The sequence below is a fragment of the Columba livia genome, chromosome 1, assembly GCF_036013475.1.
Source record: "Columba livia isolate bColLiv1 breed racing homer chromosome 1, bColLiv1.pat.W.v2, whole genome shotgun sequence".
In the NCBI taxonomy this organism is placed as follows: Eukaryota; Metazoa; Chordata; class Aves; order Columbiformes; family Columbidae; genus Columba; species Columba livia.
Genome location: NC_088602.1, coordinates 138769417 through 138797300, shown reverse-complemented (window position 1 = coordinate 138797300; position 27884 = coordinate 138769417). Strand labels below are relative to the sequence as shown.

The 27884-nt window shown below is 39.1% G+C and overlaps 1 protein-coding gene across 4 annotated transcripts in view; it reads right to left on the bottom strand.

The window, feature by feature from the left end:
- Positions 1-27884, bottom strand: part of ARHGAP8 (Rho GTPase activating protein 8) — an 86720-nt gene that overhangs the window by 46515 nt on the left and 12321 nt on the right. For all 4 annotated transcript variants that reach the window (XM_005509531.3, XM_065032947.1, XM_021297328.2 and 1 more), the window contains exons 2-3: positions 14618-14729; positions 11226-11363 (exon numbers count right to left, since the gene is read on the bottom strand). In XM_005509531.3, the coding sequence (XP_005509588.2) occupies positions 11226-11363; positions 14618-14654 (175 nt within the window). In that variant the 5' untranslated portion in view covers positions 14655-14729. The remainder of the gene's footprint in view (positions 1-11225; positions 11364-14617; positions 14730-27884) is intronic.

Genomic DNA, 27884 nt, shown 5'->3' with positions numbered 1-27884 from the left:
GTGAAGTCACATGTTGCCTACAGAAAGCAACTTGGCCACGGCTGCAGTGACATGGAGCAGCTGCTGGGCAAATGAGGAAGCCAAGGTGAGAAAGTCATATTCAGAGATGGTTGATGGTGCTCAGCTCCTGACAGGGAACACTAAAGCCCACCTGCAGCAGTGAGTTGTGGAAGAGAACATACCTGCTTTCTCTGGTAGTCTTGGAAGTGACCTGTGCTCAAACTCTTCATGCTTTATGTCTGGGATTTATGAGAATACCTCTCTGCCTCTGAGCACTTTGGGCATCTCCTTTGTCACACATCTATGTCAGATTTTTTTTAAACCAACTTAAGCTTTCTTAGATACTCTCTTCCAGAAGCACTGCTACATTCAGGTTACAATTAAAATGAAACAAGCAAGGCATACAAGCATGCTTTTCATAACTTAGGAGACCCCTAAGTGTCCATCCCTTAGTTCCTCTGACAAAGCACATACTGCTGCACTCAAGTTCATTTACTCTTTGCCTCGTGACAGCTTCACCCACACTGTGTCTATAGACAAAGCTGATGTTCATGCCATGACCACCTGTCCTGGTTTTGTTAAAAACAAGTTTCTCTTTTAGTGATTTTGCCTGTCAGCTAAAGCCTTCATATTAACTGCGTTTTCCTGGAGAAACAGACACATGCTTTGGTAAACCTAGCAATGGAATGCAAACTTATTGATAAGCACGGATGCACATCTCGCGAGAGGGGCAACGAGAAACCGGTGACCAAGAAACTGACCAACTGTGTATAACATTCCATTCACGTGAATACTTCATATAAAAGTGCGAGATCACGAGGATCTCGTCCCTTTCCTTTTTGCCTTTTCCCTTCTGCTTATGGCCGACATTAGGAGAGGACCTTGCTAGTCGTCCCTGTGAACTGAGGCCTAGTGACAGACTGAATCCAGCTCCGGTTGGCTGCAAAGTCCAATCCAGGACTTTGGGTGCTGGCTCTGCAGTTGCTGAAACTTTCAAGATTGGTTTTGTATATTTTGTATTATTTTCTCTATTCTTATTAGCAGCATTAGTAAAACATCTTTAATTTTTCCAACTCTCTTCTCTCTGTCCTTCTTTCCCTCTCGATCGCCTGTCCTGAGTGGGAAAGGGGGAGATGGAGGGGCAAAAGGGGGAAGTGGCGGGGAGAGGAAGTTAACAATACATCTGCCAGGGTTTTATTGTCACCCCGCAATCTAAACCCTCGACACCACCCCATACCCAAGTTCCACTATCTGGAAAGCCAGGCACGCAGGTTAAGTCATGATTGTACTGAAGGTAACTCAGCACTGGAGACTGTGAGGTGCTAGGATTTTAACACATATCTACATGAAAGATAAAATTCCTTTTAAAGAAACACAGAAACATCCCAGAAAATGTTGAGATTGAATTTGTATTTCAGACATTTTGGTATAATTTCAATGTTCAAACTGATTTATATTTAATACTTGCTTCTATTGCCACTAAAATATCAAAGTTTGGCTTTGATATCAATAGGAGTACAATAAAGCTATGAATTGGGCATTTTTTGTAATTCTGTTGTTCCCCTTCCACCCTTAATTGACTAAGTAGCTGTAGTGAATAAACAAATAGAAAAAGAAGTAAAATCGGGGAAGTTAAATCTGAAACAGAGATACTTAAAGAATAAATAAAATTATAGGAGCATTTCTATGAAAACTGGGCAGAACAGCTTCAGATTACTTCTTAAGATGTTCTAATTTGTATTACTGATGTTGGTTCAACTTACTTGATCTGAATGAACACTACCCAGCTTTGCAAGACACATTATCCAGGAAAATCCACCACTGATGGTAAGTAATATCTTTTCTTTCATCCAACTCATGAAGAGGTGGCTGTCCTCACCTGACAGGTTCCACGTTAAGAAAAAAAAGTCCTGTATTTTCTTTGTCCAGTTCCTAGTGCTCAACAGAGGATGTGATGGGACAACATCTATCTAAACTCATTCAATTTTAGGTGTAGAAGGAGAAAAGGCAGGTAAAAGGTGAGATTAACACTGAATGATTTAGCACATATGAACATGGACTGGGAGACACCTTCTGCATTATCAGTTCCGAGCCTGTGTCATCACCAGGAGCTGCACCACACAATCCTTCCACTGATTTGTTGAGTTCTATCTTAAAATCCAGTTCATTTTTTCTTCTTTCTTGCACCTCCTGCTCACTGCTTTGACAACTAGCAACCTGCCTTCTCAATCCCAATCTAAAAGTCATAGCGAATTTGTACAAATCTGTTTGTGTGACAATGACATCACCCAGCTTCTCCTTCAGTACTATTTACCATCCAAAAGGACTTTCTATACAATAATCATATCCCACCCCACCAGCCTGTATCTTACTGCTTGCAAACAAGTTAGATCATCTGTCTCTTCCCAACCTAGCTGTTCCTTATCCTGTTCCAATCTGAATGCATCTTTTCTAAACACAGGTGACAAGAGTTAGATACTAAATTGCAAATGGAAATCACATATAGGACTTAAAAATATTTCCTAATAATATAACATATTTGTCTTTACTGAAAAACAAGATTGAGTATTAATTGAACCTGAGAGCTACCTGAAAGCTGGATTATCTCTGATGGCCACTCCACTTTTATTTCACAGAAGATCACACCTCTCTTTTTTATTTATACAACCAGAGAACCTTTTGCTATTTGCTTTAACATCTTTTAAAAATGTAACTCAGCTTTAATTTTGGCAATTATCGCTTTAGTACTATAGTTTTGACTTCCAAAACACAACTTTCCCTGCTGGCTAGTTCCTTTGCCCTGTTCTTTTTTGGCTGACTGCTTATTTTTATCGTCTTTCTCAAAAGTTTCCACAAGGCCTGGTGTCCCTTCCCGCACTAAAACTAAAATCTGAGTCCTGGGTTAAATAAGGTGCTTCAGCACAAATAAAGGAAGAATACACACAACACTACAATTATATGTACCCGGGTATGTCTGCATATTGTTCTTAAACAGACCATTATTTATTTTCTGAAGTTATTTTTAAGCATCTTATTTGATATTCTCAGAGTACTTATGAAAGCATTATAATATGACACACATTACTATGAATGATGTACTAAAATTAAATTAAAACATTAATAAAAGATTGTTCTCTAAAATGTGACTTATTTGTGAAAATATTGCTGTGTTACAATGTACTGTAGAATATTTTATTTGTTAGAGACAATCATTTTTATGAACAAAATAAATCTAAGAAAGGTTTCCACTTAAATTACTAAATGAGTCACTAATTGTTACTGTTGGTCACATTTGACTGCTTGAATTAAAAGCCAGAGAAAAATAACCAGCTTTATAGAAGACTGCAAACAGATAAACTTATAATATAAATAAACATAATTGCTCAGTTTAAATAGCGGGAAAACTGAGGCAGAGAAAATTTCTCAAAATTACCAGCAGATTACCTCATTCACCCTCCCAACAGTGCCACACAGGCAACAGGAGTAAACCAGAAAAAGTGAACGAAAACATCAACTCTATTAAAAACTAAATAAAGCAGTGCCAGCTTCCCATTAGTGATGACAGCTGATCATAGAACCATAGCATGGTTTGAGTTGGAAGTGACCTTAAAGACCATTTGGTTCCAACCCCCCTGTCATGGGCAGCCACACCTTCCACTAGACCAGGTTGCTCAAAGCCCCGTCCAGCCTGGCCTTGAACACCTCCAGGGATGGGGCAGCCACAACTTCTCTGGGAAACCTGTTCTAGTGTCTCACCACCGTCACGGTGAAGAATTTCTTCCTTATATCTGATCTAAATCTACCTTTCTTCAGTTTAAAGCCATTAGCCCTTGTCCTATCACCACACAGAATTATAGAAACACTTTGGTTGGAAGAGACTCTCAAGATCATCGAGCCCAACCATAACCTAACTCTTGCACTAAACCATGTCCTTAAGAACCTCATCTAAACACCTTTTAAACACTTCCAGGGATGGTGACTCCACCACCGCTCCAGCTTTCTTGTAGGTACCCCTTAGGTACTGGAAGGCTGCTATAAGGTCTTCCTGGAGCCTTTGCTTCTCCAGGTAAACAAGCCCAACTCTCTCAGCCTGTCCTCACAGGAGAGGTGCTCCAGCCTTCTGATCATTTTCATGGCCCTCCTCTGGACATGCTCCAACAGGTCCCTTTCCCTCTTACACTGGTGGCCCTGTAGCTGGACACAAGACTCCAAGTGGGGTCAAACCACATGCAGTAGAGGCAGAGAATCATCTCCTTCGATCTGCTGGTCCTTCTTTTGATGTGGCCCAGGATGAAAGGAAAGAGGCAGTTCTTTATTCATAGGGATGAAAAACGTTTTGAACAACATCAAATTTTAACATGACCCATGGAGTGCTGATCAAAACAGAAGGAGGCTCTCTCCTTGCCCTCCATCAGAAGAACTGTGACTCAGCACCCTGGGAAATGTCCATCGCATTTGCCAGAGGATTTGCTTCCCAGTCTGACACGGATCCCATGACCTTGTGGATAGAATTTTTACACAAACAGGTGAAAGTGCAGTTATCTGCACATTCAAAGGAGAGCATTAACTGGAAGTATGCTAATTTTAAATCAGCGCAGAGTATATTTTTATCTTACAAACCCCATATTTCCCTACTACTTGGACTTAAGTTAGAGCTGAAAGATGCTTTATTTTCTACAGGGGACAAAGCAAAAAAGAAGCGAAATTTCAGCTTTGTTCCTTGATGATTTTCTTTCAGGTCAAAAATGTAGCTTTGTATTAATGTATTTAATCCACAGTCTAATGTCACCAAACACTTTTGGATAAAGGCTGGTCACTTCGATCCTCCCTAGAAAAAGGAATTCTCCCCTTATCTTTCTGCACTGGTTTTGAGCTCCAGATATTCAGGAGGTATTCCCAAAGACCAAGTGCCTTCACTGCTTGGGTAGTCACACTCCTCTAGCCACCTACATATGCCTTTTTAGAATTCACTGGCTCAGACTCAGCCCTCATGCACAAAAAAGTCTGAGGGACTTCTCTCACCCAAGGGTACAAGGCTCTTGCCCTTGGATCAGGCACTTGCTATTGTATAGACATGTTCCCAGGCAGCCTCAGGATTATAATCAACCAGGATTATTTTCAGCTGTGCTGGCCACAGAGCTGCTCCTGGAAGCACAGCCTAGTGCAGCCAGACTCCTCCTTTACTCTCGGTGAGTAAAGAGGGGTGTGTAGAGCACACTGTCCTGAATAAGATTTATGTACATTAAAATTCAAACTATCTGCTGGGGTGGTATTTGTCTGGACTTCAATGAAACAGACATGAATCATACATCGCTTCTGAGATCAAACTTTGCAGTAGAAAAAATAAGTTATAGTAAGGCACAGGAAAAGGCAAGTGGGAAAGGGGATTGTTCTTAATTAACAATTTGGATGGCACAGCACTTTTTAACTGCTTCTTGCAAATGAGGGGGTTTTTTTCTAATGATACAGCTCATTCCAATTTGCAAATTAGATCTTTTGAATGGTGTAATTTTAGCATGACTTTTTAAGAGCTTTTGTTCTGTTGATACTAAACATTGCTATTTTATAAATGAAAAGTGAAATACCACTTTACTTCACTGAAGCTTGTCATTATCACATTACAGCAAAGCGACATCCTAAAGTCAACAGAAGTTTTGCCATTGGTTTCAATGGGAGTAGAAGAATGGTCAAAATCCAGGGGACTTGGCTTGACAGTGAAAACACTTGCTCACATCTTTGTTTCTTTGACAGATTTTAAGCTAGAGAAAGCGAGCCAAAACCTAAATTACACTATGCTAAATGGCCAGACAAACTGTGCTTTCGAGCCTCCTCCTACGCTCTGCAACTCAGGGAAATAAAGGGTCACAAAAAAGCTACCACGAAGCTTCTGTGTTTTGCCTAGGCTGAGTAATGGACAGTAAATACACTCACAACAAATCCACTATGGGTCTCTGCCCCTCCATAATGGCAAACTTGTTAGTGAGTTAAGAAATACACAGCCAAGATAACACAGCTGACTCTCAACATTAGCATGAGAAGCTTATACCTTTGGCTGTAGAGATTTAAGTTCTCTTTCTCCTGGCATTGATCACCTCAGCTGATCCTATGGAAATACATTACAATGGATATTAGCCATCTTAAAGATGAAACATTAAAATATTTGTTGTAGTGTTTACCCTTTGGGACAGAGACTGAATCCACCAAAGAAATACAGATAACACCAGCAACCCTAAATTTCACGAGTCAACTTCTCTTGATTTCACAAATTTCCCTTTTTGTGTTCATTGCTCTGGATTCTACTCATGTCCATCTGTTTATTTAAAAAAATAACTTTCTGTGAGAGGATTGTACCTGTACTGCATCTGGCTAATTCTGGAAAATGCTAAAATTGCAATTAAAATCCAGTACATGCTCAGGTGGCTTTCTAAACAGAAATGACTATAAGTGAATGTCCAGGAGATTTCCTACAACACGAACTGTGTTCATTTCCCTCAGAAAGCAAAGATTGCCCATCAAAGACTCCTCCATGAGCAATTTTTCTTTTTAATTTTCTGCAGGAAAAATACTTTGCCATAGCACATTTTCTTCAGATCAGCTGAAAGCAAAAGCATAGCTTGCTTTTTGATGTAATTAATTATAATATTTACACTTCATCTATGCTTCTCTGAAACTATGTGAAGTAAGTCGAAACGAGCAAGTTAAATCCATTCTCTAACGTCAGTATACTTATCTGGCTGACTCTCTGGACTAGAGCAATACTCTAGTCTTAAAATGGGCACTGAAAATCAAAACTGCTTTCAATGATGCAAAAGTAAGTATTCTGATAACTCACAGAAAGTGTAAAAAAAAAAAAGGAAAGTAAAGAAGCAGCAAAATAGTCAAACAGAAAGGGAATATTATTTACATTTACTTGGTAAAGGGGAAATAGTGCTAGGCTTTTCTTTTTAATAAGGTATATTTGGGTGTAGGATGAAGTGGTATATTTCACATTCTGAGACGAAAATAATTGGAGAAAGAAGCTGGAGGAAAACTGGTACAGAATGTGGAAAACAGAAGTTCAATTCCTGCCTAAAGGAACTGAACCCATGTTTCTATCACTCAGGTAAGTTCCCTCTTCACTAGAGCAGGGAATATTTTTTATTGATGTCAACCTTTATTTTGGAGCTCCTCTCATAGCAATTGAGAAAAAGACATGACAATATTCAAATGGTTAGGACAAGCTTTGTAAAGCACGAAGCCCACCTTAGAATCTGCTCTTGTGCTGCAAATAGGTTGCGAGCCAGAGCCCTCAGCTTCCTGTTTCAAAAGCTGCCGAGTCTTAGGTCTCTCTAGTTGATTTTTTGTTTTCCCCCAAAGGCTAGTCATGAAATAATATCGGAGATACTGATTTCAGGGATACCCTTTGGGAATTTAAAAAAAAAAAAAAAAAAAAGTAAATATTTTAAGGAAAAAAATCTTTAAAGCTCAATTTACAGACCACAGATCTGCTCCTGAAGGTATCACAAGAAGTGGCAAAGCTGTCACTGAGATGGACTGAAAATTACTAGGACTTGTGTCCTAGGCTTATTAGGTATTTCACTGGAGTTTCTCCTTACATGCTCCAAAAACTAAATTACAACTTTACCTTTCAGAGTCTAATCTACATAGTACTCTTTTAATCAGTTTCTAATGCACTGGTTCAAAATCAGAAAGGGGCATGAAATCAACTGGATCTTGAATAAAAATATGGACAGTCTACAAAGACCCAGGCTGGATACCTGAAATCTTTACATATAACTAGGAAAGTCATAAAAGGCTAAGAAGGGAAATACAGATTTAAAACAACTATGGACTTCAATTCCATTAAAATTTTTGTCTAACACATAAAAAGATGCCACTGGCAGTTAACAAAAACAAAAGCATCAGAGACAGAGTCCTCCTAAATAAGAATGTATTCAAAAAAAGTACTGCAAAAAGTTGTCAGCAATCATATTATAGAAAATACGGAAGCTTGATGCATCCTGTACGCTTATATGTCTCTTCCTTTTTGCCCCAAAGAAAAATAATTTTTAGTTTCCTTTTAGGCAACAGATTGGATTTCTCCTTCAAAACAGAAATAAAAAGAACCAGCATTCCAGCACTAGTCCATTTACATATGTTTAGGGTATTCAGCTGCATATTAGTACTAGTGACATAAATCAGTTTGTAATTAATAAACAATTATTATAGCTTACATATTTTTAAAATGTCCCCCATACTTATTTAATTAATTGTATTTTCACACTGTACAAATACAACCTCAAAAATCTCATTTGCACATAGTAAAAGGTATTGTTATGGAAAGCAGGTACAAGTCATTTCAATTTGCAAGATGCAAGAAGGAATTTTACATTCTTTTTAAACTAACTGTTGGAACCTAGATCACTGTAAGAGATGGATAAATTACTGCAAATATTTTCACCTAAATTCTTTCTTTTTCTTCAATCATTTCAAACAATACATCTCATTGTCTTTCAATCATAGAATTGAAACTGAAGGAACAGCTTTCAGAATTGCTTTAAAACAGCTACTCGTAACACTGAAATTACGCTTTGTCTTATTCAAAAAGATTATTAAAACCATTACATACTAGGTATAAATGATTTAATTTTTTTTTTTTCAAAAGGGACTGGTCTTTTCCAAGATGGGAAGGAGATGTGAAGGACTCATCCCTTCCTCATTTGATTCTAAATCCAGAAAACGTTCCAACCTGACTCCATGCCCGTTAACACTGGGGATCAGGAGGTCTTCTTTTCTTGAGGTGAGGCACGGCTTCCCATCATATTTCACCTTCCCTGTGTTCTGCATTCACACGCACACTTCTGCATTCTCCTGCTAAACCCTCCTATCAGAGCTGTTTCATAGGGGCAGGCTGCCTTCTGAAGCGCAGCTCCCGGCTTGTGCTTCGCATTTAAATCGTCCAGTAGACTTGCAAAATTCCATCATATATTTCTGTCTGAAATGGTAACTAAAGTGACTCTTTTCTGAGCTTACACAATAGCTAGGGGACTTCATTTCCCCTACAAAAGACTGCAGTATTAAGGACAAAACCATCAGAGATAACCCAACATTACAGCCAAGATTCATCTTGTAAATACTTCTATTTGCTTCAGTGAATTTAAACCAGCAGTACACCTGATGTTTGGGGTTTATTCCAAGCAAACACTGATAGGGAGCAAGTTCCAAGATGAAACTTTAAAGATCTCTTTAAAAAACGCTGTGGCTTTCGCTCCACTATACTGAAGCACATTCCCATTCTCTAACACAGGAATAAGACATATGTGTAAGATGCAGCCAGGTGGGACTGCTCAGGAAAGGGCAGGCTGGTTATCATTCTGTCCCCACCACATTTTCTGTTTCACCATCAACAAAAGTGCAAATTTTTAAAAAGAACTGTTCCAGTATATTTCATGTTCTCATTCCAAAATCTTCCCCTTTTTTTGTGTTCCCCCATCATTCCAAGTCAAATCACAGGGTCCTTCTGAGACTATGAAAGTTCCAGTTTCTGTTTGCCTTGGTATTAAACTTTTATTTATTTCAAACAGCAGGGAATGTCTTATTGGTCAGTTGAGGAGAACTTACTAAGATTTCCAGCTTATCCCCTCTGCCCCCCGTAGGGAGCTTTGGCCAAGCACAGACTCAGGGGTCTCACAGCTCAGCACCCGGCAGCTCTGCTCATAGCTGCAAAAATGATGATGGTTCCTCCAAGGAAAATAAACACTCAAGGACCCTTTAGAATTAACACCAGCTAAACCAGACAAACATCAACTGTTTACAACTTCCAGGGCAGCTTTGAGTGAATGAAGAATAAGAAGCAACAACAGACGTACGCTAAACAGCTGTGCATGATTAAAGTTGAAGCAGTAAATACATGGCCCATCACAATTTGATGTCAAGTATACTAGCAGGAGAAAAAGAGTCTTGAAGATCTCTTTTAAAGCATTATCATGTAGTACTGCCTAGTACAGCAGATGGAAGAGGTTCTTAGGTGGACAGTTATAGTGACGCTGGTGTATCCAGTGCGTCTGTTAACACATCTATTTCACACTTTGTCAGCTTGATTTCAATGGTGTCACTAATAACCTTCACATCTTGGTATTTCCCCCATCCCAAAACTGGTGCTTGAGTGAGAAGCATCCCAGTGGGTTGGAAGGTAGTAGCCTTTGAATCATAAGAATGTGAATCTGTTATTCCCTTGTTTATAGATTTGAGTCTTACGTTGGGATGTTAGTTTTGAGGAAGACAAAAGGTAATTATTATGCTGTAAATAAGTAGCTTCAAGCAGAGAAGTTACTAGGGGTAAAATCCTCCTCCCACTATACTCAGAAGTCAAATGGATTTCACTGCCCTAGTCAATCATAACTTCACTAGAAGACTAGCTTTGCTAAAGATTATATTCACCTGGATGGCTCACTAAAGTATGAGGTACAGAAAGTGTGCACAATACAACACAATTTAGACTTCATTAGGGTGAGCAGGGTTAAATATAACTATTTGTTTCCCATTGTATACATGTCTTTAGTTCAGGATTGTGATTATTAATGCTATTTTAACAAGCACATTGATGCCAAAAACAACCCAAAAGGAAAAAAATATGCAATGCATACTTTAAAGAGGTGCTTTTATATAATAAATATGCCTGCATGTCTTACACATTGCCAGAATGTTTTAAAAATAAATAAGCTGAAACATTAAATCATCCAGTATTCAAATATGCTATGTACCGATAGCTTCTCTCCATGTCACAACAGAAAGTCAGGTGATAAATGCAGTTAACATTTACATCCACAGTTTCCTTTCTGCCTTCTATTAGTTTTCATACAGTAACCCATATCTCTTCACAGTTGCACACCCTTACCAGGGTAGACTAGAAAAATGATTATGTGGGGCTACACAACACTGCAGGCTGTTCAAAAAACAAAAGAGCTTATCAGTGAAACAAAGTACAGATCTGTTACAGCCACACTTAGACCTCAGATTATAATATATTGCTATAGTCATATTTTAAAGCAAGATAAAGCTCAAATATTTGGCTCATAATTCATCTTTAGAAAAGCACTGAGTTCACATATTACTATTCAGCTGCTTTTCAGGATGAAGGCTGAAAGCATCAACATGATTCCTATGCATCACCTTGAGGAGCAGAGTAAGAAAAATGTGGTAAGGAGTCTCATATCTGTGAAGCTGTAGTATTTTTCCAAACATACCTGCTAATTGGATGATGCCATGTCTCGCAACGTCATAGTAAGGGTGATTGATATTTAACTCGGGATCCTCAAGTGGTGGAGACGTGTTTGTTTCTTCCTGTTCTGACTGTGTATCTTCCGCTTCATCTTTCTGCAGTTCTAAAGGAGCAAGCAAGAATGCTTACAGTGCTAATGAACAAAGAAAAACTTTTGCCTCTGATAGATCATTGAAGGTTTGAATTTTAGCTCAGTTTGGCAAAAACACAGGCCTTTATCACCATTTGTTGCAGTTTCAGATAATTTTCTTGTTCTTTCCCCTTTGCCACATGTGGGAAAAGCAGCCCTTCAATACCTCAAAGTTACTTTCGCATCCTCCTTAAGATTACTATCTGCTGTGATGCTCACAAAAAATCTTGATAATGACTGGACAGCTGGCTAACTTTGACCTTGCTATTTACAACTGCTGGTTTTGTCTCATCATCTCCTACACTCCCACAATCTGCTTGTTGTATCCGTCTACAGCTTCTTGTCTCTTACTTCAACGTTGTCCAAATGGGGGCGTCAAAGTTTCAGTCCGCTAACGTGCGCATTGACAGCTACTCCACATTAACACCCTTTGTGAATGCTCTCTGAGAGCGGACTCATTGCTACCCTTATGCAAAGTAAAGTGCAAACAAATTTCCGTCTCACCTCCACCAAAATCCACTGTTTCCTTGAAATCCTTTCATCTCCTGAAACTGCAAAAGGCATGGTAGCCAAATGTCCATCTGGCATATATTCCAGTTAAGAGGTCAAGCTAAGGTGTAAATGTTTGCTCAAAAGCCCAGTGAAATCAATGGGCATCCTTCCCTCAACTTCAGTATACTCTGGACTAGATCTTCAAGTTCAAATCTGCTTCAGACTGAAATAAGCAATACATGGTCAAACAATCTTGTTCCAGAGATTTTGAGTTTGGTTTGGTTTGTTTCTTGTTGGTTCCATCCCCCCCGAGTTTTTTCCAAACCACTGTAAGGTTCAAAAAGAGCTGATCTTAAGTACATATCCAAATGAACACAGATTCCGGGATAATTACTGTTACAAACATTACTATGCTATTCAAATGGTTTTCTAGAAACTGACTGGAATAACATTTTATTGACACATAAACACACAAGTGTCTTGGTGGGTTAAGACAAGAAAAGGTACATGTAGAGAGAAAAATTAATGTCTGATAAGGTGTACCACCTCCTACTGTACATTAACTTTTATCATGTAAGTTTTAATAAGGAGCAATGACTAGTTTTATCTATAACACTATCAGTGCCACTTCAAAAAGTACTTCAAGACTATTTTGCCTTCTGATCATCCACATTTTTCATATGGCTTGACCAGCACACAAGACATTAGATATTGATTTCAGCCAGATTTATGTGCCAGTAGCTAATAAGTGTTAGAGAAAAATACTTGCTAAGTATTTCAGAGTGCTTTCCACTCACAATTTCCCAGTATCTTTCTATCTTAAACAAAGCCACACAAAAGCTTTATTGTCTCATTTTTATTTTTAACATGATTTGTACCAAAAACGTGTTTCATAAGGATGAAAAAATGCCACTAATGGCTGGGATTCTTGAAAACAAAGAGGAGCCAAGAACGTGTGTACTACTTTTACATTTCTTTATGTCTGAATTCACATTATAGCCTCCTTAGAAAATAAATTGGCAGTCCTATAGGAAAAAAAATATACACCTGCTTTTAGAAATACGCCATTAGAGTCATCCTTATACACACAAAAAAAGTTAAAATTCTTATTATCATTTCCAAAATGTGTATTTTTCTACCCTTTAAATGTGTAACATATATAAAAAGCTACACTAACCTTAACTGCAAAAGCATTCTTTCACTTTGAAGAATGTGCTTGTGCCAAGAGCCAGAAGGAATAATACAAACATAATGCAGGACATAAATTTCATTTTTTTCCCTTTTTTATATATTTAACTCATGTCAAAACTCAGAACAAGAAAAACACTATTTTTTTTCGTAGCGTTTGTTTTTTTCTTTCATGTCTGAGCACAGTAACCACCTAAAGCAACAAGAACTTGTAAAGGGGAGGGGGAAGACGAAATAGAAAATGCTAGTCTGTGTGGATGCAAAGCATGAGCTGTGAGGCATTTACCAGAATCCACAGAAACTTAACAGGCTTTATTAAAAGTGCCATGTATATTCAAGTTAAACACAACAGAAACAACCAGTATCCTAAATGCAGCCTTCGATACAGAGAGGGAGAAGCCAGCTCCTTCTGTAAAAGGTATTTTGTACTACACATAAAAATAGATGCATTTCCAAAAAACAGAGGTAAGGATTTGTAAACAAAGCCTGGAGATGTAGTAAATAACTAGAGAGGCAAAGTAAGGACACATATTTATTCGTACTGCAGTTATTCACAGGGACTAAAGAAGTACCGACATCTATTGAAAAGCTAGTTAACCCTAACCTAGTAAGAGAAAATAATTGTTTGTTTGTTTGTTTTTAATGTGTGAACAAAAGGACTGGAGCTCAAAAGATGCTTCATAATAAACATTAAAAAAAAAAAAAAGATTAATTATTCTAAACTGAGGGAGACTTCAGCTCCATTTTTCTCGTGCAAATGATAGAGTTTATTGTCCTGCTCCATGAGGCACAGCAGAGGATCATCTGTTACTACACACACTGTTACTACTGCGCAACCCAGGCTGGGAAACAACGTGAGGGGCCTGATCCACATGTCACCAAGGCTGAGGGTAAAATTGCTTTCAGTGGATTTTAAATCAGGCTGTAGAACCAAAAAGCCAGCCTGCTGCTGAAAGGCATGACATGGAGAAAGCAGAATGAAGGTGAGGGACAGGGAATGGGAGGTCGAGGGGAAAAAAATAAAAATAATAATAATAATAATAATAATAAGGGGGAAAAAAAGCAGCTCTGGAAGACTCTTGTTCTGGGGTTCAGACTGACATCCTCAAAAACTCCAGGAAAAAAAAATGTAACACTGATCTTTCCAAATGGTGAGGCCCCTAATGCCACAGTCATATTGCACAGCTCGACTAACATCTTTGGAGATATCATGCAATACAGCAATCTCTATGCTCATTCAATACTTGTCTCTTTGGAGTAATGACTCCCATTTGTGCCACAATATGTGATGATGGTGATATTCCAATAGCCTAGAATTGCACTAGGAACATCTACCAATAATTCATAAAAGCTGCATGTATTAAACTAACCTTCAACCCTAATGGCTTTAATAGGGTACACATCAGTACAGCAGCTGTAACTCATACTGGATTGCTCAAAGAACTATTACCGAATGTTGGTGAAGCCTCTCACTTACTGAAGATGCTCTATTAAATCACCTGTAACTCTACACAGATGCCATTTGAAGTATAATAAAAAATATTTACCTATTTCAGCTAACTTCTCATAGTCAATCTCAGACATGTTATCTCTTAGGAACAAGTCTATGCAGATCTCGCTAACCGATTCTTGCAGGATGAAATGGTCCTTGGGTCAATCCTACAAAAATAAACACAAGTAGCTGTCATCACAATGTGGTATATTTTACCCACTATACAGATAAAAAAGGAAAAAAAAAAGAAACAATACCCCTGAAATCCTACTGCCCAATTATTGTTGAGGAACCAGCTCATTGGACTTTGGTTACCTTTTTCTTAAAACATAGCATATTATAGAAGTATTTTCAAACAGTGGTCCATAAAAAAGAAAAGCTATGTATAATAGCAAGACTTTCAACAAATTGACCTGTTTCTTTTTTTTTTTTTTTTTTTTCAGGGCGCTTGTTCTACAAAATACGTACATATTACACATTTTTAATGATAAACATCAGAACTGCAGATTAATCAATTCTGGAAACAACTTAAACCTTAATGTTTTCTTAATTTTATATCTTTGGTGAAGGAGATAGGTATACCTCCATACCTTCACACCAAAGTCACTTATTCTACAGCAGTTATAAGTTTTATTACAGGAAACATTCTATACCTCACATTTCACATGAAATTGGTTCATGAAAATTTCAAGTGAGCATTAACATATAAAAAGCTGAAAAAACAGCAGATCCTGTGTGTAATCACCGCTTTTTGTCATACGCTCTGCGGAGTGCTTTGTAAACAGAATACTAAGTAACACACCCAAAGTGAGCATCAGGAGTGAAGAATATGATTTAGAAGATCTGCTTTCCCAAGCAGCTGCTCCAAAAAGCAAAATAAGTACTTCCTTCACATTAAAAATCCAAACTCGCGTGTGGAGATTAGAAAGAAATTGAGCTTTTGTAACTCTCCTTTTAATTTAATTTAAAACCATGGTTTTAAACCAGTTTGGTTTCAGCTAAACATGTTAAATAAAAATAAAACCAGGCAAATTCCTGGCTTGGCTGTTGAGAACAGGTATACACAAGTATGTTTTTCTCCTCTGGCAAGAGGTTAGATTTTGTATTCCTGCTTCAAAGCACTGAAACTGGGAAGTTATTTCGGACCAAAAAAAGACCAGACAGTTTGCTTGCTTGCTGCTGCCCAACTTGCACATCTCAAAGCTTAAGCAGGTTTATTTCAGACCCACAAGTCTGAAAGCTAGATACCACTTTTTCTTTTTTAACCAAAGAAGGGATATACATGTAGTTTTCTAGAAATAATGTGCACATCAACAAAGCAAGTAAACACCTGATACTACAGGTATGATTAGAGACAGATTCTAACCAGCTAATGCAAAGTCTATCCTTTGGGTATTTCCTTTGCATCCTAGTATATAACTACAATTCCCAAGTACTACAGTTAAACAAGTACTTGTTAAAATTCGTAATATCTAAAAGAGCTTCTGATGTCTAATGGAATTTTCCCATAAATTTTCAAAACATTTCACAGACCTGATACTAATGAAGTAGTAATTATCAAAGGCAGCCATGCATTTTGATAACTTGCTGCACTGCAGGTAAAATATGAACATGGTTCTACCTCTTTGAAGATTTTCAAATGCTCACCAATTATTTTATAAATAGTTAACTTCATTTACAGGAAACTCTCAATGTAAAAGCACATACACAGGGAAAAGTCCCATTAAGTTCAAAAGAGAAAATTTTGCAATCTCTCACTCAACAACACTTTCCTCAAAAAATGAAACCAATTCTGGGCCAGATATATTTAATTTCATTTAAATTTTACCACATGGCATTCAAAATTATAATTCCATTGTTATTTTTAAATTAAGATGGAAACAAAATCCTTTGTGATTGATATTCCAACCAGTAATTAATTTATTATTACCCTAAGTCATATTTAAACATTTCTAAAATTAGCAATTAGCAACCAGTGCGATAATTCATGTTTTATTTAACAAGTAATTTGTGGCAGGTATTGCACATGATTTAGTAATTGACATAGTTTACTCATAAGTATTCACTATATTATCTGATCACGAGTACCTGTGATGGTCAAGAGTAAATGGTACCTATCTGCTTTGAATTAAAAAAAAAAAAAAAAAAAATTAAAATGTTTTTGAAGCAAAATGTTGCTGCAAAATAAGGAAAGTTGACTTTATTGAACAATTTGCTCCCAACTTTTTCCTAAACAAAATGTTTACATTTTGTAGGAAGGTAATGATACCAAGAAGTTTTCCAGGGCCTCCAAATTCAGCCTTTCAGCTCACAGTTGTATTCACACCTCTTTTAGCCTCCAACTCCATTCACTATGTATTTCAAGCAGGCCTTTCAGCTCTTTGCTGAAGTTGGAACTTGACCATAACAAGCTCTTTGACTTTTTTTTTCTGATACATTTTTCAGTTTAGTTTTCATACACTACTGTATTGGGTTTGTGTGGCAAGGTTTTGGTAGCGGGCGAGTAGAGGGGAGGCTTCTGTGAGAAGCTGCTAGAAGTTTCCCGCATGTCTGACAGAGCCAATACCAGCCGAGTCCAAGATGGACCTGCTGCTGGCCAAGGCCAAGCCCATCAGCGACGGCGGTCATGCCTTTGCAATAACAGAGATAAGAAGGGGGGAAAAAACCCCTGCCTAATTACAGCTGGAAAAGAGGAGTGAGAATACGTGAGCAAAAACAGCCCTGCAGACAGCCAGATCAGTGAAGGAGGGGCAGAATCTGCTCCAGGCCCAGAGCAGCGGTTCCCCTGCAGCCTGTGGTGCAGACCATTGTGAGGCCAGCTGTCCCCCTGCAGCCCATGGAGGTCCATGGTGGAGCAGATCTCCACCTGCAGCCCATGGAGGACCTTACACCAGAGCAGGTGGATGCCCAAAGGCTGTAACCCCATGGGAAGCCCACACTGGAACAGGCTCCTGGCAGGACCTGCGACCCCACGAAGAGAGGAGTCCAGGATAGAGCAGGTTTGCTGGCAGGACTTGTGACCCCATGGGGGACCCACGCTGGAGCAGTCTGCTCCTGAAGGGCTGCACCTGTGGAAAGGACCCATGTTGAGCAGTCTGTGAAGAACTGTAGCCCATGGGAAGGACTCACGTTGGAGAAGTTTGCAGAGGACTGTCTGCCATGGGAGGAAGCCCACACTGGAGCAGGCGAAGAGGGTGAAGAGGAAGGAGCAGCAGAGATAACACGTAATGAACTGACCGCAACCCCCATGCCCTGTCCCCCTGTGCCACTTGAGGGGAGGAGACAGAGAAACCGGGAGTGAAGTTGAGCCCAGGGAGACAGGAGGGGTGGGTGGAAGGTGTTTCAAGATTTTGTTTTATTTCGCATTACCCTACTCTGAGTTGATTGGTAATAAATTAACTTTTCTGAGTCAAGTCTGTTTTGCCCATGACGGTAATTGCCGAGTGATCTCTCCCTGTCCTTATCTCAACTCACGAGCCTTCTGTTACATTTTCTCTCCCCTGTCCAGCTGAGGAGGGGAGAGATATAGTAACTCTGGTGGGCACCTGGTGTTCACCAGGGTCAACCCACCACAACTACCACCTGTATTCAGCCAGACTTTCAGAACCAAGAAAGCCAATGTTCAATATATCTGATCTTCACAGACTTCATCCCAAGCAAATATTCCCCAAAGCTCTTGTAAGGAAATGGGGCGCCACCTTCCTTCTAAAGTACCTATTTACACCAGGCCTTTTCACCCTATTGAATTTTAACTGTAAGTTGTAAATAAAATCATAAGTCACAAAAACTAGCCTATATCCTTGACACTAGAATGTTTTTCAGATGACCTGAATAATGAAAGTCTCAATGAACTGACGGAACAGGAGGAAAAAAGCTATCTTTTTCAGCCCCTGCTTAAAAGAAAAAATATATATACAATCCTTCTGCTGCATAGCATGGAATAGAACCTAACTTCTCCTTCATACTAATTGCTAATGCTATAGTTAGAAGCAGTGGCTCAATCTAAAGAGGACAGATTTAAATCTCTCCCAAAACCTGCTGAAAAACATCTGGCTTTCGAACAGCAAAGTTACTGTACAAGTGAGAGCAACCATGATAGCATTAAAACATTTGCAAACGTTTAATGCACAGAGTTACGAGGAAGCTAGAAATAATTTAGGCGGAATCAAAGAAGAAAGGAAATGAGGACGAAACCATCTGCCTGGTTTTCAGCTTACTGTTCCCTTGGGGCGGCAATTAGAAAGTTTCCAGTTACAAGACAAATTTACTGTAGCACCCTCGGAAATTGATTTCCCGTTGACCGCAGCATTCTCTGTTCCTAGGAGATAACATAATCTCCTTAATAGCGTTCCATGCCACGTATTGCTGTTTCTAGTAAACTGTCAGATTTAGTGCCTTCCCCCACCTCAACCCACCAAAAAGGCAGTAAAAAAAAGCCCCAGAAAGAGCCAAACTACAATTTTATTAATAATAGAAATTTGGAAGTATTTTACAAAATACCACATCCTATATCCCTCCACAGGCAAGGTTATTACTTACTGACATCACTAAAAGAGCATTATGTTATTGAAAATAAAGGCAGTCACACACACAGAACTGCTTGATAACGAACTCACATCTACGGATAGTCCAAACAAAGGCGAGGGATTCCTCCCAACATTTGTCAGAGTTGCAGACATCTTTGATGCCTATTCCTTTTGTTTGCTCAGCTGTCAGATACATTCTACTTCAAATTTAAATAGTGTGCTTCTCCTTTTTTTCTTTTCCCCTGATGTTCTTGCTTTCCTCTGATATTCTTTGTTACTTTTAAAAGGTGTGACACAGCTCACTGTGTAACATCAGTCTGCAATTTACATTTTGATAGCATGAGAATTCTACATACACCCAGTATTTGCTAAGGGGTATTGTCTACAAAACCAGGTAAAGTGGTTTCACAATATTATTTTATTATTTATAGTACTGTGGGAACTTTGCTACAGAATTTATAAACACAACAACACATGAGCTGAGTGAACAATATACTAATGAAAAATGTATTCAAAGCATCCTGCTCTTCTTCCCATAGGTTGTCTGCACCACATACATTTTTTCTTGGTGTATTTCCTACACAATGGCTACCAAACCAAAATCCCATATTCTTGATCAGCAGTTTGTTTCAGGTATTTGACATCAGTCATTTTCACATTCTTTATTGACCTACCTTTCTTTGTTGGCAATATGTTGGTGAAAATCAGATAAAACATGTCTAGGAAGTAGACACCCAGAGGATCAAGTGCCAGGGAGAATCATATGATCGTAGAACGTCCTAAGTTGAAAGGGACCCACAAAGATCATGGAGTCCAGCTCCTGTCCCTGCATATGATGACGCCAAAATTCACACCATGTGTCTGAGGACGTTGTCCAGTCTTTTCTTGAACAGTGTCAGGCTTGGGGCCGTGACACCTCCCTGGGGAGCCTGTTCCAGTGCTCCACCACCCTCTGGGGAAGAACCTTTTCCTAATGTCCAACCTAAACCTCTCCTGGCACATCTTCCTGCCATTCCTTTGTGATCTGCCATTGGTGATCAGAAAGAAGACATCAGCAACTGCCCGTCTTCCTCCCCTTGTGAGGAAGCTGTCGGTGGCGATAAGGTCTCTCCTCAGTCTCCTCTAGGCTGAACAAACCAAGTGACTTCAGCCGCTCCTCATATGGCTTCCTCTCCAGTACACAGGCCTGTGGTTCTTCAAGCCCCCTTCATTATAAGGACTGATTTAGGTCTAGTTCTGCTAGTGTCAAAAACCTGCCGTTCTACTTCGAGGTACCTAGACCAATTTTTGTGTCAGAAAATAAAATCAAGTGGGTTACCGTATTTCCACACATACAACGCACGGATTAGCTTTTAAAAAGCCAACTGGCTCAGCAGCACAGCGTTCGTACACCCAAGGAAGGAACAGGAGCAGTGCAGACGATGGCAGCATTCCCTCAGTGCTCACCGCCTCTGCACAGAGCAGCCTTGGCTTTCAGCGGGCTCCCTCCCTATCCCAGATCCCCTGGCCAGCTCTTCTTGTTCTCCCAGCTTCTGCTCCCCGTTTTGTGCAAAAATGCTGTGGGGGTGGGCAACCTGAGGGACTGGAGTACACACGGACTCATTATAAAATACCAGCACTTTTTAACATTGGAGTTATTTGAGATCCACATCCAGATGAAAATATAGGAAATACTTTCTTTGGAGTTTCTGCAAAATACCAGACCGTAGAAACTACTAAGTTTCACTTGGCAGCAAGTAGGGGTTCGGTTTTGGTTTGGGGTGGGTTTGTTTGTTTGTTTTCGATTTTTGGGGTTTTTTTTTGTTTGTTTGGGGGTTTTTTGTTTTTTTTTTTTTTTTTTTTTTTTTTGTGGGGGAGGTGTTTTGTTGTTGTTGTTTTGGGGTCTTTTAAAATTTGTTTTGGTTTTGGTTTTGTTTTTTTTTTTTTTTAATTATTTTTTTAATCTGTAGTTGCCCTACTAACACTTCTAAGCTACCTGCATTCCTCTCTCTCCCACCACTCTCTCTTGCTTTTCTTCTTTCTTTGTGCCAGGCAGCTGTTTATACTGTATACATAACCAAACAAGTAGCAGCGGTTTACAGGGTTCACACATAGGACCCAGATTCCCCCAAAACATTGGAGGCATTTGGTGCAGTACTTCTGCTGAGAAAAAAAACAAAAACCAACCAACCAACCAACAAAATCCAACAAACCCACAGCACCAACAAGAAACAAAACCCCACCACTTTTCCTGTAAAAGCTGGTGCCCCATTTGGCTTCCTAGCATCACGACACTGGGCTGCTACTGCTGCACAATGAGAGGCTGCAGGTAGGGAGGGGACGCGGTACAGCCTTGCTTGCTGCTGCACCTGCACTCAACATCAAGGGATCATAGAATCACAGAATAATTTCAGTTGGAAGAGACCCCCAGAATCATCAAGTCCAACTATAACCTAACCTATCTGTAGCACTAAATCATGTCCCTAAGAACCTCATCTAAGGAAGTCTATAAACCTAAAGCGATGCTCTCTGCTATATCTGACAGCAGCTTGCTTCTTTTGGAGGGTATATACGGTTCTAAAGTCAGGCCTTCAGGCAAGAAAACAAAACAAAACAAAATAAAAACAGCCACCAGACGAACAGATGAAACTATTCTGAAAATGAAGTGGGTCTCCTGTTTGTGGCAATGATTTCTCCTTCCACACTAGGAACTAATACAGCTTCACCCTACAGCCTGGCCTCTCGTACTCTGCAAGGATGAGGTTTTGCATCCAGCGAGCACAGCTGCACGGCAGCTTCTCCAGCTTTGCACAGAAATAAAATGCCCTTTTCAAAATGAAAATACTGGGAAGCCTAGAAAAGTAAATATTGTGGGGTTACTTCCACATGTCAATATTGTTATTGAACCCTGAAATTCAGAAAAAATTTAAACAGCTCAAATCTCAAATTAATTTTACTACAGTAGTAAGTTCCATTGATTTGGTGAAGTAAAGATAAATATACACAAATTCCCATAACCGGCCGCATTTCTCTACAATGTCAAAACATCTTTAATCAAACTTTCCATGAAAAATTCATTTTTAAAGGAAAAAAATAATTCAGCAAATTGGAAAAAAAAAATAATTTGAAGGATGATGATACACAGGTTGGTAAATTAATATTTACAATAAGGAAACTAATATTTTGAAAAGTTCGGTGCAAGTTCACAAAAGGCTATCCAACTATTTATGGGTATTTTGATTGACTTTAAAAGCATAATAGCTATTCTTAATTGCATCCATATGAATTTATTTCCATATCACTTTACAGACAAAAATGTCATGCTAAAATTTAAAGCTAGAATATTCCTGCAACTGTTCAGCATTTACCTTGTGCATAGATTTTAACATGGTTTGAGCTCTTACATATTAACTTGACACCTCTATTCTTCCAGACTTCACAAAAAGAGTAAAGAATTTATAATGGTAAAAACTACCTAACTTTGTACACAAAGTAACACTGTGCTGTAGCATCGCTACTCTGTTCCAGAAATAATGGAAGAATTTATCTGTTTTCAAGGCTAAGATGAAAAATACTATGTTAAAATGGAAGAGTAAAAATAAAAATTGAATGCATGTAGCCTTAAAAAGAATCCAAAGACTTTATCCTTTCTCTATCACATTAGCTTGTGGAGATTTTGAGCTTCTTTTCACATAATGATCAGGAGGGACTCACATAAGATTGATACCTGCAACCGATTTAGAAACAGCCTTGAAAAGCAGAAAGAAAGGCAGAAAGTTTCCCTGTCACGACTCTTGTTGCTCTATCATACCAAGTTACACACTGATCAAAGAGCACTGATTTCTCTGAAAGCACTTTTCTACTAGGTTCATCTATTCACTGCTTGGAAAGCAGGAAAACAGTGTTTACTTGGTGGTGGCATATATTTTTTCTAAACCTGGAAAGATGCTCAAGTTCATGTAGCAGTTTTTTCAGTATTTACTCCTGGATAAATAATAAATAGTAAAGTACTTTTCTTTAATTACCAAATGCCCCAAACACCTGAATTGCTTTATTTCTTTGGAGTTTTGAAGCCACTCAGAAATGTGGCTTTGCTTCTGCAGTGCCTGGGCCACTCAGAGCACACCTGCATTGTAAATCTGAGCCACGAAAAAATACTTCCCCATGGCAGAGCCACCCAGCATAGCCCAGCACCATCCAGAAATCCTGTCTGCTGTCTCAACTTGGCAGAGCAATTACTGTGGACAGTGTGCTATGGGTATCTGGCACGTCTGTGGCTCTCACCACCACAGTGCAGGACTTCCCTACAGAGGCTGCAACCCAAGACCCATTTCTTTACTCCGCAGCATTATTGTCTTACATCTAGGGACTCCGGTTTTGATGCCAATCTCTGCCAGAAACTCGCCCCGGGCTTTATGTGCTTGTGCTCTGTGCTGGTTTGACTGAAAATTAGTTAATTTTCTTTGTGCAGTTAGAAACCTTTCCTTTCCATAGCTGGTATAGTCACTATTTGGACTTAGTTTGAGAACAAGAGATAACACCCCAACACAGAGCTGATGTTTTTAATTGCTGTGGTCTGAGAGCCAAGGACACTCTGAGCGCTCTGCCCACAGGTGTGAGGCAGCGAGAAGGGGGGCATGGATGGGGCAGAGCTTGACTGACATCCAGACAGACTGAGTCACACTCACACTCTCTCAGGAAGTTTCAATTCAGGACATGTAGTTCATCTTTTTGCCATTTTGCAGAGGCCTCTGAGATTTTGTGCCTTTTTTTTGTTTTTGTTTGTTTTTTTTTAACTCCTCTCTTCAGTGGCACTGGGATGACACTTCCTGTGACTGGCTGCTTAGTGTGGACAAAGTTCATGGGGAATTGCCTTGAGTATCTTTTATATATATATTTACTAGTAGTATGTTAGTATTTTGTTATTTTATTAAACCATGTTTATCTCAGTCCAAGTTTCTCCCTTCCTTTTCGATTCTCTCCCCTGTTGAGGGGTAGACAAAGGGGTGAGTGAGCAGCAATCATGGTTGTACTGCTAGCTTGGGTTAAACTACGACATGCTCTTAACACTCGCACTTCAAGATGGGGTGGGATAATCCTGTCTTTAGTTCAGTTAAACGACAACTCTCTGTTAAACCTGCTCCTTGCCGGCAATGGGAAGGAGTGGGAGTCAGTGACCTACTACTTGCTGTTCCCTCCATGATGTGTTTTTAGTCATACTTCTGTATGCCCATTCATTCAAGTGGCTCTTTATTCCTCCTTTCATTTAACTCCTCTCACTTTGTCTTCCTGTCTTCCCATCTACCAAATTCTTCCTTTCTCCTTCCTTCTGCCTGGCCTTCCCCTTTGTTCATCTCTGTTTTCCTTTCCACCATGACTCTTTTGGTTTTCACCTTCTCCCTCATTCCTTCACTGTGGCTTAGTTCCTCTGTGCATAATTTTTCACCTACAACTACCACCACCAAATCTGCTGGTTAACACACCCCTCTGCTTTGCTGATGTCAAAGTTCTTCTAACTAAAGTTTTCTCTCTTCTCATCTCTCCCACTCCCAGCACAATCAGATTTTGAGTTCTCAGGCTGCACATAAATAAAGGTTGCAGACCCTCCAGGAACAGAGGGAACAAAGGTCCATAACTGCAGAAAAAGCATTTCTTTATTGCACTACATTTCTTATCACTACTCTTGTATTGTTAGAACAGAATTCTGTCTGAAACTTGCAGGCAGATCTTCTTTCATTTGTACAACTTCGTAAATTACTAAGGCTTAAGAACTCATCCCACTTTAATTTTTCTACTTAAACTGTTAATGATGAAACCTGACTGAATGAGTATATGTATTTGTGCTCCCTTAGCACTTACAATTATATTGGCAACCACAACTGTAATTTTCTAAGCAATGGTTTCCATTTGTGGTATAATATTTGGTGAAGCTTGATGGCTCAATAACCCGGTAGGTAAATAATTTTCACCACTGAGTTACCAGTGTGAATTCAGTGTGAATAGAAAGCAAACTCTGTGTTCACCACATGAATGTACAGCAGCAAAAACAGAAGAGACCAGCAACTTAACAGAAAGAGTAAGCAGTTTTATCAAAGATGATAAATGTAATTTTGAAGCATCTCCTTAACCCCTGTTGGTTCAAACCCTGTTTGGAACAAAAATTTATTAATGTTGAAGGGAGGGGAGGAGGTGCCTACACGCTACTTGTTCTGATGATAAATCAGACTTCAGTTTCTGGTGCCATCGAATGGGTAATTTTTAAACAGCACTGCATTCATTTAAAGCAAACATCTACTGTATATAAAATAGATAAAGCAACATTTTCTACACTGTGCAAGAAAGTGAAGTCTCAGCAGAGAGGATGGTAAAGAGACTGTAGCACACTCGTGAAATTAGTTGTTTAGTTTTTGTTGGCTAGAATTATTTTTTCTCTCAGAGAGAACCTTAGGGGAGAACAACGTATTCATTGGATTTTTTTTTTTTTTTTTTTTTACATATACACGTTTGTATAAAAGAAAATTTATAACCTAATTAACTAAAATAGTACAGGTGCTGGAGTGGTTAGAGATAGGAAAGTAGAGGGTTACTGCCTAGTGCAGCACTAGCACACCCTTCCTGCAGGAGGGTCTGTGTGCTGGTTTGGGATGTCCTTTATGGGCTCTCCTGGGCCATCAACAACCCCCCTGGGATGCATAAACCCAACTCTGCCCACTCCCATCTTTCTTCTGAAAGCTGACGCTGGACTGCAGGCTGCCATGCAGACCTTGCACACATCATAAAACGTTTTCCCACAGGTACAAACTATATCCAGTCTCAAAGTGTCCTGCAACTTGCCTACCTCTATGATGCTTGTGATCACCTCACTGGAGCAGGCAGGTAGACAGAGCAGGTTATACTCTGAACCTACAGACTGCCCACCACTTGTTTTCCTCCTCTACTGGGAAACCAGTGATGCACTGTCATTCATTGACCATGCAATACGTAAGCACAGTCTCTCTCCCCTGGCCTGCCATAACTTCTCTGCTGGAAGAAGTCAAAAATCTATCTGTGGGAAGAATTACGCATGTCAGACTGAAATAAAAATTGTTTCCCTGCTGCTTGAAAATATCTTCAGGTATCAGCTATTCCCAGTTCTGAAAGCACTAACGTAAAGGGATTAATTCTACACATTACCAGCAAAGAGGTTTTGGAAATACTCTTTTGTTGTCTGAAACAGTGCAGCTATTTTCTTATCGCATCCACTTGTTCACCTGGCACAGTGCAAGCCCATCGAAAAAAAAAAGTGCCTAATATATAACCAATTAACAGAAAAGCATGTAAGCTTGCTGTATCATTAGGACAAAATTATCTGAACATGGATAAGTAGCTGCAATGACATATTACACCACCATTTTCTGATTCAGCGTAAATGTTTATTGACTAAACAAGGATTACTATAATGTAATCTAATAAACATTAATGATCACTCATCTATGGAACTTGTTCTCTTAATTAATATACTGTAACACACACTAATGTGGCAGAATTATGTTGGGCTGAACTCATGTTTAACTAGCGCTTCTATCCCAAGGGATTACACACTTTCAATGGAAGACAAGTATATTTTTAAGACTGTTGTTTTTAATTAAATTAATCTGACAAGTTACTGGACAAAGGGTTCATGTATTAAGATAAAAAAGGGGGTTTAATTGTATAATTATTCACTGGGGATTCCGCTGGCTGGAATAAATTAGGGCTTTTAAAATAAATTAATATTCTTTTTATATTTATGCAACACAGGCCAATGTCTCCAGTTCTTGTCAAGATGTAGCAATACCCACACTTAACATCACACCTCCCACCTCTGATCTGCATGAAAATGAAATAATACTGTGAAGTACAGGAGGTGAGTTTCAAAAGCCATCTTATATGGTGAACATATAGCCCATGTTTAGATATAAATCTCAATTCAAAATTGAGTTAAATGATGATAACAGCACCTAGCATTCCACTGTTTCTCCATTTGCACTGGATTGTTTCTTAATCATTGCATTGAAGACCCAGTTAGTTGTTGATTTGCCCAAAACAATTATTTCTCCATTAATTCACAAGTACTAAGGTTAAACTTCCACCCAGACAATTCATAAGTTATCATAACTTACTGTGCAAGGCAGGAAATTTAGTACTGTGAGGCCTGGGAGCATTTTACTACCAGAGATCAACGCACCACGTCCACGGAGCTGACAAGGCTGCCTGGTAGGTGCTTCAGACGAGAACTCAGTCATTGATCTCCTTGTGCCGAGAGGTGCAGCAAGGCCCAGAATGGTTCACATGTTCAATACTGTCAATATAATCAAGCAGCAACAACAGCTTCTTCTAATCTAACCCTAAACCCAACTTACATATTCAGTCCACCTCAAATTTCCCCTCTGTTCACATAAGCACATCACATCCTCGGAATCTTTAATTTCTAAAATCACATCCTACGCTTAGATCTCTATAGATGCTTTTGAGTTACAAGTGAACAAAAATTGGGAAAACTACTGTACATTTCAAGAGCTTCAGCTGTTTTCTTCACAATTGTAAAGACCATGTCACAATGTTTCTTGTTTATCTTCCTACCAAAACTAAAACTCACCAGCAACACATTTTATTTTTGCTGGCTTTTATAAGCAAATTTTGTGATAGGTAATATTTGTAAAGGAGCAAAAAGAATTCTCGTATGTGCAAAACAGCAGACTAAAATAATAAATTTGCCAACCAAGACTATGGAGTAATGGGAACTAGAAGAAGAAATATAAATAGAAGAGGAAAAGGGAGGAAAAGGCAGACCTTTCC